The sequence below is a fragment of the Microcaecilia unicolor genome, chromosome 6, assembly GCF_901765095.1.
Source record: "Microcaecilia unicolor chromosome 6, aMicUni1.1, whole genome shotgun sequence".
Taxonomy (NCBI): Eukaryota; Metazoa; Chordata; class Amphibia; order Gymnophiona; family Siphonopidae; genus Microcaecilia; species Microcaecilia unicolor.
This window is the reverse complement of record NC_044036.1, coordinates 195,679,066-195,692,240: the sequence shown is the minus strand read 5'-3', so window position 1 is coordinate 195,692,240 and position 13,175 is coordinate 195,679,066. Positions and strand designations below refer to the sequence as shown.

General features: G+C 44.2%; 1 protein-coding gene across 1 annotated transcript in view; it reads left to right on the top strand.

Moving 5' to 3' along the window:
• Positions 1-13,175, top strand: part of DOCK3 (dedicator of cytokinesis 3) — an 873,576-nt gene that overhangs the window by 610,314 nt on the left and 250,087 nt on the right. The window contains exons 34-36 of the mRNA XM_030206787.1: positions 5,253-5,348; positions 7,736-7,796; positions 8,677-8,770. Of these exons, the coding sequence (XP_030062647.1) occupies positions 5,253-5,348; positions 7,736-7,796; positions 8,677-8,770 (251 nt within the window). The remainder of the gene's footprint in view (positions 1-5,252; positions 5,349-7,735; positions 7,797-8,676; positions 8,771-13,175) is intronic.

The window sequence follows — 13,175 nt, the reverse complement described above, 5'->3', positions numbered from 1 at the left end:
GTAACGTGTACTTTAAAGGAGGTTGTCCACATAGGTGAAGTGTGGGCAGAGTGAACACTTATGCCCATAAATTATAGAATGCATTCAGTTACACACGTATCTCTGGAATCTAGACATCAGCATCGACATTGACAGCATATGTGCGTTCCTAAACGCATATGCATGTAGCTTTGTAAACTGCTTTGATTTCCCTTTGAAAGGCAGTATATCAAGGATTAGTAAACATAAATGTATTTTATAAAAGAAGCAGGTGCCTACTTTCCTTTATAGTAGGGGTTCTTAACCCAGTCCTTGAGACACACCCAGCCAGTCAGGTAATGAATATACATGATACAGATTTGCATTCAGTGGAGGCAGTACATGCCAGTGTATCTCATGCATATTCATTGTGGATATCTTGAAAACCACACTGGCTGGGTGTGTCCCGAGAACTGGGTTGAGAACCCTTACTTTATAGAATAGGCTTCAGATGGGCACTCCTATATAGAATTCCTTCCACATGGTGAAGGAGTGGAACGCCGGTACTACCTGAATACTACTGAGCAACAGGACAACCTCATGTTTTGTGCCTACTGATGGACTTTTACTTATGCACTCTACCTCTGCTTTTGGCTATTTGGCCACACCTTATTACTGCACTGGACATTTGTGCCTTATCCAGTTTTATTGTTTACTAACAAGACAAGTTTGCTGCTTACTAATGTACAGACAGAATGCAGGGCTATTAGATATATAGCTTGTAACAGTAGTTTGCAAGGCCTATACAAGACCAGCTTGCACGTAGCAACGCCATCTGAATAGGCGACCTTGGAGGGTGCTGACACCCCCCTGCATTCCTGAGCCGCACCTTATCTCCTGTGCTAGAAAGGAGCATTGTGTGTATACAGAATAAGCTGCTGAGTTTCGTTTTTCTTGCCAGTATCATTTCAGTGTTATGACGTGTGTACGTACTCGGACTACAATTTTGTACTGTAAGAACTACAAATGTTTACTGCGCATGATAGTTGTGACGTGTAAGGGGCCAAATGCGCAGGCCCAGTAGGGAAGTATAAATGTAAGTGTCAGATGATTTATGACACACAGTGTCCCGAGGCTACTCGGTGCTGTTCACTTGCTAGCAATAAAGTTGCCTTGTTTGGAACCAAAGTTTGCCTTTCGTCTCCTGATTTCCCACCTGTTTCATTGGCGACCCAGATGGGACAGAAGTAGAAAGGGGAATCGGATTATATTCTTCCCCTCCCCCACTGCAGTCGGATCGGGTCATCGATTCCCACCTGAGGAGGTGGTGAGTGGCCACCGCTGATTTCAGCGTCCATCTCCCGGAGGAGGGCCGATCCACTCCGCCTGACTGTAGAGGGGGCTGTGTGGTTCCGACAAGGCACCTTTTTCCATTTCAGGGAGAAGCGCACGACGGCGCGGCCTGCGACCCCGGCGGACAGGCGAGTATACTCTACGTAGTGACCGGCCCAGTAAGGACCGAAGAAGAGGCGTGATCACCCTCTTTTAGCCAGTGACTAATACGGACTATTGGTATCCGACTAGGTCCCGAAACTCACTAGGCTCCGGCGACGAAACCGAGCGGCGAACGAACGGGGGGGTTTCTTGTGGCGTATGAAAGTGTGTGAGTGGGCTTGCAGTTCCAGGCCGGGCGACCGCGTCCTGGTCAGGCCGAGTGTTGACCCTTCTGTGTCTGGTGGAACGAGACCCCTTACTCCTCCACCTCCCCTTTCCCCCTTTGTCCGTCACCTGTCCTTTGGCACTCAGGATAGGATGGGCGGGGGTGGGTCTTCACCGTTAGATTTAATGACGGAACACTTTGGCGAAGTGTTCGACCTCGATAAATGTAGCAGGGCCGGGATGATACAGAGATGTCAATTTATGTGGCCAGGGCTAGGAATTGCTGGATGGCCCCCGGAAGGGTCATTCGAGTATGAAAAAGTGGCGGCGGTCATGAATATTGTTATAATTGAGGGAAACCCAGGCTGTCCCGAGGACATTCCATACATAGAAGCGTGGTTGGACGTAGTCCGGGATCCGCCGGCCTGGGCCCAACGGAAGGTAGAAAAGGCCGCCCTTATGTTGGTAAAGCAGAGAAAAGGCCGGAAAACCAAACTTAGAACCCTGCCGACCCACGCCTTCGCTCTCCAAAGCTCGGCAACCGCTGCCGTCCCGAAGGCCGCAGGGACCGCCCCCATACGGCCTACCGCCCCTAGCACTGAAGCCACTGAGACCACGCCCCCTGCTACCAGGGTGAAAGCAGGAACTACGCCCAGTGCTACCAACACACTTTCTAGAAAAAAACCCCCAAAGAAAACCACAGGGAAAGTTCAGGGTTTGGCCGAGAAGAAGCCTCCAAAAGCCCCGATACTTGCTACGGCGGAAGCATACGAAGACCTTTCGTCTCCTGATTTCCCACCTGTTTCAATGGTACTGCATGAGCCCTTACCACCACTTCAGTGGGTGGCCGTAAGAGCTCCCCCTAAAATGGCCACATGGCCAGTAGTTCACTTACTCCACGGCCATTTTGTTTTGAGAACAAAAGACAGCCTTTTACCCACTGCAGTAAAAAGGAGCCTCAGCGTGTGTCAAAAACATGCATCGATGCTAGTGCAGGCCCTCTTTTACCACAGCTTAGTAAAAGGACCCTACTATGAGGTGCTTTTATCTGGTAGTGAGGTTTGTCTTTCATTAATGTAACGTGAACTGCTACCTAAGTATTTGTGACAAAATTAATTGACAATGCCATCAGAAGTATTTCTGCTGCCCGATTACCGCTGGGTAAGGACAGGCACTACAAAAATAGAAAATATTTTTGTTGTGCCAGAAATGGAAACTACTGCTGGACTCCTGCAGTAGCTCGTTGGTAGTTTCAGATTGGCGCACGGCATGGCCTCAGTATGAGCAAATTACAGGTACACGTAACAACCTGGAAACAGAATGGATATGCTACTACTACTATTACTGCTTAACACTTCTATAGCGCTACAAGGCATACGCAGCGCTGTACACCATACATGAAAAAAGACAGTCCCTGCTCAAAGAGCTTACTATATAAATAGGACAGACAAACAGACAGAACAATTAAGAGGTACATAAGTACAGTACATAAGTAGTGCCATACTGGGAAAGACCAAAGGTCCATCTAGCCCAGCATCCTGTCACCGACAGTGGCCAATCCAGGTCAAGGGCACCTGGCACGCTCCCCAAACGTAAAAACATTCCAGACAAGTTATACCTAAAAATGCGGAATTTTTCCAAGTCCATTTAATAGCGGTCTATGGACTTGTCCTTTAGGAATCTATCTAACCCCTTTTTAAACTCCGTCAAGCTAACCGCCCGTACCACGTTCTCCGGCGGAAACGGATAGGGAGCCAGTGAAGTGACTTGAGGAGGCGGCTAATGTGAGCATAGCAACTTTGGCGGAAAATGAGTCGCGCAGCAGAGTTTTGGACTGATTGAAGAGGAGAGAGATGGCTAAGAGGGAGGCCGGTGAGAAGCAGGTTACAATAATCAAGACGAGAGGTGATAAGAGTGTGGATAAGGGTTCTGGTAGAGTGCTCAGAGAGGAAGGGACGGATTTTGCTGATGTTATAGAGAAAGAAACGACAGGTTTTGGCAATCTGTTGAATATGAGCAGAGAAGGAGAGAGAGAGGAGTCAAAGATGACCCCAAGGTTACGAGCTGATGAGACAGGCAGATAGAGACTGCCATGACACACTCATTCTCCCTATCTCATCAGCTCATAACCTTGGGGTCATCTTCGACTCCTCTCTCTCCTTCTCTGCTCACATTCAGCAGATTGCCAAAACATTTCATTTCTTTCTTTATAACATCAGCAAAATCCGTCCCTTCCTCTCTGAGCACGCAACCAGATCCCTTATCCACACTCTTATCACCTCTCGTCTTGATTATTGTAACCTGCTTCTCAACGGCCTCCCTCTTAGCCATCTCTCTCCTCTTCAATCAGTCCAAAACTCTGCTGCGCGACTCATTTTCCGCCAAAGTTGCTACGCTCACATTAGCCGCCTCCTCAAGTCACTTCACTGGCTCCCTATCCATTTCCGTATTCAGTTCAAGCTTCTCTTATTGACCTATAAGTGTATTCACTCTGCTGCTCCCCAGTACCTCTCCACTCTCGTCTCTCCCTACGCCCCACCTCGAATACTCCGTTCTGTAGATAAATCTCTCTTATCCGTCCCCTTCTTCTCTACTACTAATTCTAGACTCCGTTCCTTTTGTCTTGCTGCACCCCATGCCTGGAATAGACTTCCCAGGCCTGTGTGTCTAGCCCCGTCTTTGGCCGTTTTCAAGTCCAAACTTAAAGCCCACCTCTTTACCACTGCTTTTGACTCCTAACCACTACTCACTTGCCCTGTCCTTTAACCTTACCTATTTATTCCCTTACCCTTAATTGTTCTGTCTGTTGAGCAGGGACTGTCTTTTTGTGTATGGTGTACAGCGCTGTGTATGCCTTGTAACACTATAGAAATAATAAATAGTAGTAGTAGTAGGTAGGTTTAGGGGGAAAGATGAGAAGTTCAGTTTTGGCCATGATATATACTGAAGCTTGTGGACATCATTAAGGGCCCTTTTACTAAGATGCACTACGAACTAGGCTTACTGTGCATGGGACTGTCCAACAAGCTAAGCCCACTTCTAACACATCCCTAAAATATGACTTTTTTTTTCTTTTTCTTTTGTTTGCAGGTCCAATACATATTTTTCGTTAGCACAAGGGACTTGCAAAAAAATTAACACATAATCACTTACCGCTTCCTATTTCCCTTGTTAACTCAGAATTAGCCAGTCAACGTGTGGTTAATGCTTCCATGCCTATTCTCTACCTGTGATATTCCCCCCTCTGAAAATTTTGTAAAATAGCAAACAAGCAAAATACTGCAAAAGGCTTTGCAGAAGGGCATAGCATAGTCGAGAAAAGAGGTAGGAAAAATCCTGGCCAGAAGAATAGGATGAGAAAAAAAGAAAAGAATCAAATGAAAGTCTAGGCCTAGTGGTTTTCTTTCTATAATTTATATGTGTTTATCTTTCCTCTTCACTGCTAATTCAGTCATTTCCTTGTCTTTGCTTCCTGCTGCTTCCGGGCATAGCACTCAGCTCTTTGGGCCCTATCCTAGGTAAGAGTGTTCAATTCATTAAATCTCTGTTGCTTGGGAAAAGAGAAGGCATGCTAAAGCTGTATTTAGTACCTGTCCCTCATGGAAATGTCAGTTATTCATTTTTGTTTCCATCAGCCTGCTGGAGAAGATTGAACAGGAAACCTGGAGAGAAACTGGAATCTCATTCGTCACTTCCGTCACACGCCTCATGGAGCGCTTGCTTGACTACAGGTGGTGGAGACTGTCATACGTATTGAAATATGTTCCAGAAATGCAAGTAGTAATTGTACCTGAATACCAAAATAACACACTGGAAGTATTTTGTCTGATATGAAGCATCAATTCACAAGGTACTTATGAAGGCACATCACCACAGAGGGCCTTATGTAGAAAGGACTTCTCCCATTCTGTACCTGTGGAAAAAAATTCTTCATTGAACATGGTTCATTGTGTAAAAAGTTTGAACTGCACTCTAATATGCTTTTCCTTCCATGTTTCCTTAGGGGGCTCATAGGTTTTCCTTTTATAATTAAGCCGACATATTTGTATTGATTAGTTAAAGGAATATTCTTAGAGTTAGTGAAATAGGACTGACTGAAGTTTACTTGTAGTCATTGTGCAGCACCAGAAATATGCAGTCCAAAACATTTGAATTAGAAAGAGATACTCTCAAGGATGCCCTCTACCTTACTTTACATCTTATATTTGGAACCTCTTTAGCAAGTCTTAGGTCCAAACCAGATATCAGGAGAATGACAGTGGGATATCATGCGATAAAAAAATTTAGCATTTGTAGGTGACATCTAAATGATATTGACTAGATTCAGAGAATTGGCAACTAAAATTTAATGCTAAGAAATGTAAGGCCATGCACTTGGGTTACAAGAATCCAAGAGCACTGTGCAGTATTGGAGTTGAAGTGCTTCTGTGTACGAAAGAAGAGCAGGACTTGGGGGTGAAGGTGGCCAAACAAGTAGAAAAGGTGACGGTCAAAGCCAGAAGGATGCTTGGGCGCATAAGGAGAGGGATGACCTGCAGGAAATAAGAGGTGATAGTGCCCTGTATAAGTCTCTGGTGAGGCCCCATTTACTGCGTGCAGTTCTGGAGACCACACTTACAGGAGGAGACTGTCAGATATGGTGAGTTCCTGTGCCGAGCAGTATGCTGCCGGGTGTGAAAAGACACGGACCCGGGTTCTGCTTGGCGGCCGAGCAACCCCGAAGTTCACCTGTGGTGACCGCTGTTCCCCGAAGGTTGAGCCCCCAGGAAAGGGGCGCCCAGAGAGACCAGCCAGAGGAGAGCAGAAGGAAGAAGTTCAGGAGCGGGTCACAACAGAGTGACAGGCAGTAGGCAAAGGATTATCTTGGGTCCAGGCAGGTATATAGGTGGGTAACTGACCCGGGAGTCACCAGGTCCAGGCAAGATATTTAGGCAGGCAGTAGACAGGAGAATAACCAGGTCCAGGCAGGATATCCAGGCAGGCAGCAGACAAGAGAGTAACCAGGTCCAGGCAGGATATCCAGGCAGGCAGCAGACAAGAGAGTAACCAGGTCCAGGCAGGATATTCAGGCATGCAGCAGACAAGAGAGTAGCCAGGTCTAGGCAGGATATTCAGGCAGGCAGCAGACAAGAGAGTAACCAGGTCCAAGCAGGGTCTTACAGGCAGGCAGTAAACAGAAGAGTAATCCAGGTACAAGCAGAGTTTTTACAGGCAGGCAACAAACAGAAGAGTAATCCAGGTACAAGCAGGGTCTTTACAGGTAGGCAGCAAACAGAAGAGTAATCCAGGTACAAGCAGGGTCTTTACAGGCAGGCAGCAAACAGAAGAGTATGCTGAAGAGAAATGCTTACCCAAGTAGAAGTTGAAGCAATGAGGCAGAGGGAAAGCGTCCCAGAAATAGTGCAGGCTTTCTGACGTAGACAGGAACCAACTGAAGGAGAGAGCTTCCATAGGTCAGGTAGGCAGAGAGAAAGTCAACACAGGTGCGTGGTAGTAAAGCAATTAAAGAGCCTGGAAGCCAGACAGAGAGAGCAGATCCAGGCGCATGAGAGCAAGGCAATCAAGGAGCCTGCAGCTAGAGAAAAAGTACACAGACATGGCTCAAGACTGAGCCAGTCAAGTGTGTGTGTTGCTAGGACCCTGCGCAGCCCGAGGACGCCGCTTGCATTGAGGTAGGGGACATGACAGATATAAACAGGATGGAGTTGTTCCAGATGGCGGCTACAAAATTGGTAAGTGGTCTCCTTCATAAAACATGGGGACAATGAAGGAAAACAATGGAATGAGAGGACATATTTGCTGAGAGGAATTATGCTTAGGAAGAATCTAAGAAAATACTTCACGGAAAGGGTGGTGGATGCATGGAATGGCCTCCTAGTGGGGGTAATGGAGATGAAGACTGCGCCAGAATTTAAGGAAGCGTGGGACAGGCATGTGGGATCCCTTAGGAAAAGGAAGAGTTAGTGGTTACTAAGTAAGGGTAAACTGGATGGGCCATTTGGTCCTTATCTGCTGTATGTTTCTAACTGTACCTGCTGTACACCACTTTGGGTGAATCCTCCTCTTAAAGGTGGTTAATAAATCCCAATAAATAAATAATACATTTTCACATTTTCAGAGACTGTATGAAAGAAGATGAAACTGAGAACAAGAAGATTGGATGTACTGTGAACTTGATGGTATGAACACATCTTTTCAACTGTGAAACCCTCCTAGTTATTCATGCCAGTATGAAAGGGAAGGGGTATTTTGGATTTAACTCATATGTTTTCCAGTTGAAGCTCAAAGTGAGTTACATTCAGGTACAATAGGTATTTTCTTGACCCCAGAGGACTTACAATCTACACATGTTTCACAATAACGGGACCCCTTTTATTTTTCTCCATAACAAATAAATGGCTGGGTGTACAAGCATAGAATGTGCAACAAATATATAGTATGATAAATATTCTTTGTGACTCATGACATAATTATGATGTCATATTTGCAGTTGGTCAACAAAGGGTTTTCACCAGAGGATAAGCACATTCTGAATATTCTGAGACAGACAAAATGTGATGCAGCAAAAAGATTTCTTATTTCCTGAGAACAATCACTTCCTGGACTGAAGAAAATTATTTATGAAATTAATATTACTGGTGATTTCAAACACTAGCCTGGTAGTGGTCAACTCTGAAGCGCAAACACCTTTGATGTCATTTACCAAGTTAAAGATCTGGTATTAAGTCAGGAAGGCACTCCACAGACTCTGTTATTTTGAAACACTGTGTAAGTTCATACCTAGGGAAATGAAGGGTTTAGTGACTTGCCAAAAATTACAAGGAGTTATTGTGGTATATGAACTGGGCTGCCTTGGTTCTCAGCCTGTTACTCCTCCACTACACTGTATTCCACTTAGATTTACAGGGGGATTTATTTCCATATATGCAATAAAACCGACACTCGCACACTTTGTTCTGCTTATGTTGGTTACCTTGTTATTTTACTGTTACAAATCCTAAAATCCTATCTGGATTTTCTCCTTTTCTCAATATGTTTTCATCTTTTATTTTTTTACAGAATTTTTATAAATCTGAAATTAACAAAGAGGAAATGTACATCCGGTATATTCACAAGCTGTGTGACATGCACATGCAGGCTGAGAATTACACAGGTGAGTATTCACAGGAGAGCTCTGTAAAGAACTTGACCAGCACCCTAGGTCAGTTCTGTAACCAGTGTGCTATTCTCCAGTGTATACTTTTTATTTATTTATTTAAAACATTTAGAAACCACTCTATTGTACAATTCTAGGTGATTTCCAATTCACATACATAATAAAATTATTACAAGGATAGACTACTCTTTAAACACAATATTAAAAGAAAAACAGATAAGAGAACCACAGCTCTTAATTGTTACCAAAAGCTTCTTTAAACATTTGAGCCTTCAACATTTTCTAAATAGAACAAGTTTTATGCAAAGTCTCAGGTAAAGCATTCCAAAGAACAGGTCCTTCTATACAAAAAATAGAGGAACGATATACATCTAATCTGGCATGTCAAAAATAAAGAACTTCTAGATACAATTTACTACCAGATCTCAAAGTCTTGTAGCCATATGTATTTTCAATGAGTTAGACAAAACTAATGGACCATTATCATTCAGAGCTTTGTAAACCAAAGTCAAAACCTTAAACTTGATTCTCTAAACAATAGGGAACTAATTCTCGAAGGGCAGGAGCGATATGATCAAATCGGGATAAATTTATCAGTATTCGTGCCATATAGCAGGTAACCCCAAGTAAACGGCATTTCAATAGTCCCATAAAGCGGTGGTTTCCAAACCTGGTCCTGGAGGCACCCCAGCCAGTCAGGTTTTCAGGATATCCACAAATAATATTCATAAGAGAGATTTTGCAATTTTTTTAAGTTTGCAATTTTCATTGTATGACTTTACCTAATAATCATCTCATTCCAACCTGCCAACATAATGCCCCACGATCAAAATGGCGGCAGTGTCTTACTACTACTACTACTAATCATTTCTATAGCGCTACTAGATGTACGCAGCGCTGTACACGTGAACATGAAGAGACAGTCCCTGCTTGACAGAGCTTACAATCTAACTGGACAGACAAACAGGACATAAGTAGATAAGTATTGCCATACTGGGAAAGACCAAAGGTCCATCGAGCCCAGCATCCTGTTTCCAAAAGTGGCCAATCCAGGTCACAAATACCCGGCAAGATCCCCAAAATGTACAAAACATTTTATACTGCTTATCACAAAAATAGTGGATTTTCCCCAAGTCCATTTAATAATGGTCTATGGACTTTTCCTTTAGGAAGCCGTCCAAACCTTTTTAAAACTCTGCTAAGCTAACCACCTTTACCACATTCTCTGGCAACGAATTCCAGAGTTTAATTACACGTTGAGTGAAAAAACATTTTCTCAGATTTGTTTTAAATTTACTTCATTGTAGCTTCATCGCATGCCCCCTAGTCCTAGTATTTTTGGAAAGCGTAAACAGACGCGTCACATCTACCCGTTCAACTCCACTCATTATTTTATAGACCTCTATCATATCTTCCCTCAGCCGCCTTTTCTCCAAGTTGAAGAGCCCTAGCCGCTTTAGCCTTTCCTCATAGGGAAGTCGTCCCATCCCCTTTATCATTTTTGTCGCCCTTCTCTGCACCTTTTCTAATTCCACTATATTTTTTTTGAGATGCGGCGACCAGAATTGAACACAATATTCGAGGTGCAGTCGCACCATGGAGCGATACAAAGGCATTATAACATCCTCATTTTTGTTTTCCATTCCTTTCCTAATAATACCTAACATTCTATTTCCTTTCTTAACGGCAGCAGCACAATGAGCAGAAGGTTTCAACGTATCATCAACGACGACACCTAGATCCCTTTCTTGGTCCGTGACTCCCTAACGTGGAACCTTGCATGACGTAGCTATAATTTGGGTTCCTCTTTCCCACATGCATCACTTTGCACTTGCTCACATTAAACGTCATCTGCTATTTAGACGCCCAGTCTCCCAGTCTCGTAAGGTCCTCTTGTAATTTTTCACAATCCTCCCGCGATTTAACGACTTTGAATAACTTTGTGTCATCAGCAAATTTAATTACCTCACTAGTTACTCCCATCTACAGGTCATTTATAAATATGTTAAAAAGCAGCAGTCCCAGCACAGAGCCCTGGGGAACCCCACTAACTACCCTTCTCCATTGAGAATACTGACCATTTAACCCTACTCTCTGTTTTCTATCTTTTAACCAGTTTTTAATCCACAATAGAACACTACCTCCTATCCCATGACTCTCCAATTTCCTCTGGAGTCTTTCATGAGGTACTTTGTCAAACGCCTTCTGAAAATCCAGATACACAATATCAACTGGCTCCCCTCTATCCACATGTTTGTTCACCCCTTCAAAGAAATGTAGTAGATTGGTGAGGCAAGATTTCCCTTCACTAAATCCATGTTGACTTTGTCTCATTAATCCATGCTTTTGAATATGCTCTGTAATTTTGTTCTTAATAATAGTCTCTACCATTTTGCCCGGAACTGACATCAGACTCACCGGTCTATAATTTCCCGGATCTCCTCTGGAACGTTTTTAAAAAATTGGCGTTACATTGGCCACCCTCCAATCTTCCGGTACCACACTCGATTTTAAGGATAAATAACATATTTCTAACAATAGCTCCGCAAGCTCATTTTTCAGTTCTATCAGTACTCTGGGATGAATACCATCTGGTCCAGGAGATTTGCTACTCTTCAGTTTGTAGAACTGCCCCATTACATCCTCCAGGTTTACAGAGAATTCATTAAGTTTCTCCAACTCGTCAGCTTCGAATACCATTTCCGGCACCGGTATCCCACCCAAATCTTCCTCGATGAAGACCGAAGCAAAGAATTCATTTACTCTCTCCGCTACGGCTTTGTCTTCCCTGATCGCCCCTTTTACTCCTCGGTCATCTAGCGGTCCAACAGATTCTTTTGCTGGCTTCCTGCTTTTAATATACCTAAAAAACGTTTTACACTATCCTGCTTATAATCGAACGAGAAAAACGCCCAAGTTCCGACCTAAATCGGGAGATGGACGTTTATCTCACAAAAACGAATAATGCGGTATAATCGAAAGCCGAACTTGGACGTTTTCAACTGCACTCCATCGCGGAAGCGTACAAAGTTGACAGGGGCGTGTCGGAGGCGTGGTGAAGGCGGGACTGGGGCATGGTTATCACCCGAACAGAGATGGGCACCTTTCGCCGATAATAGAAAAAAAGTATGCGTTTGTAGCTAGAATTTAGGGCACTTTTCCTGGACCCTGTTTTTTCACGAATAAGGCCCCAAAAAGTGCCCTAAATGACCAGATTACCCCCAGAGGGAATCGGGGATGACCTCCCCTGACTCCCCCAGTGGTCACTAACCCCCTCCCACCACAAAAAATGATGTTTCACAACTTTTTATTTTCACCCTCAAATGTCATACCCACCTCCCTGGCAGCGGTATGCAGGTCCCTGGAGCAGTTGTTAGGGGGTGCAGTGGACTTCAAGCAGGTGGACCCAGGCCCACCCCCCCCCCCCACCTGTTACAATTGTGCTGCTTAATGCTTAGTCGTCCAAACCCCCAAACCCACTGTACCCACATGTAGGTGCCCCCCTTCACCCCTTAGGGCTATAATAATGGTGTAGACTTGTGGCCAGTGGATTTTGAGGGGGATCTGTGGGGCTCAGCACACAAGGGAAGGGTGCTATGCACCTGGGAGCTCTTTTACCTTTTTTTTGTTTTTGTAAAAGTGCCCCCTAGGGTGCCCGGTTGGTGACCTGGCATGTGAGGGGGACCAGTGCACTACGAATCCTGGCCCCTCCCACGAACAAATGCCTTGGATTTATTTGTTTTTGAGCTGGGCACTTTCATTTTCCATTATCGCTGAAAAACAAAAATGCCCAGCTCACAAATTGTCGAATAAAACATGGACGTTTATTTTTTGCGAAAATACGGTTCAGTCCGCCCCTTCATGGACCCGTTCTCGGAGATAAACGCCCATGGATATAGACGTTTTCGTTCGATTATGCCCCTCTTTGTGTTTTTGCCTCCAACGCAATCTTTTTTTCAAAGTCCCTCTTAGCTTTCCTTATCAGCGCTTTGCATTTGACTTGACATTCCTTATGCCGTTTTGTATTATTTTCAGTCGGTTCCTTCTTCCATTTTCTGAAGGATTTTCTTTTAGCTCTAATAGCTTCCTTTACCTCACTATTTAACCACACCGGCTGTCATTTGGTCTTCCGTCCTCCTTTTTTAATACGCGGAATATATTTGGCCTGGGCTTCCAGGATGGTGTTTTTGAACAGCATCCACGCCTGATGTAAATTTTTGACCCTTGCAGCTCCTCTAAGTTTTCTTTTCACCGTTCTTCTCATTTTATCATAGTCTCCTTTTTTAAAGTTAAATTCTAATGTATTTGATTTCCTGTGTATACTTACTTCAAAGCTAATATCAAATCCGATCATATTATGATCACTGTTATCAAGCAGCCCCAGCACCATTACCTCCCGCAC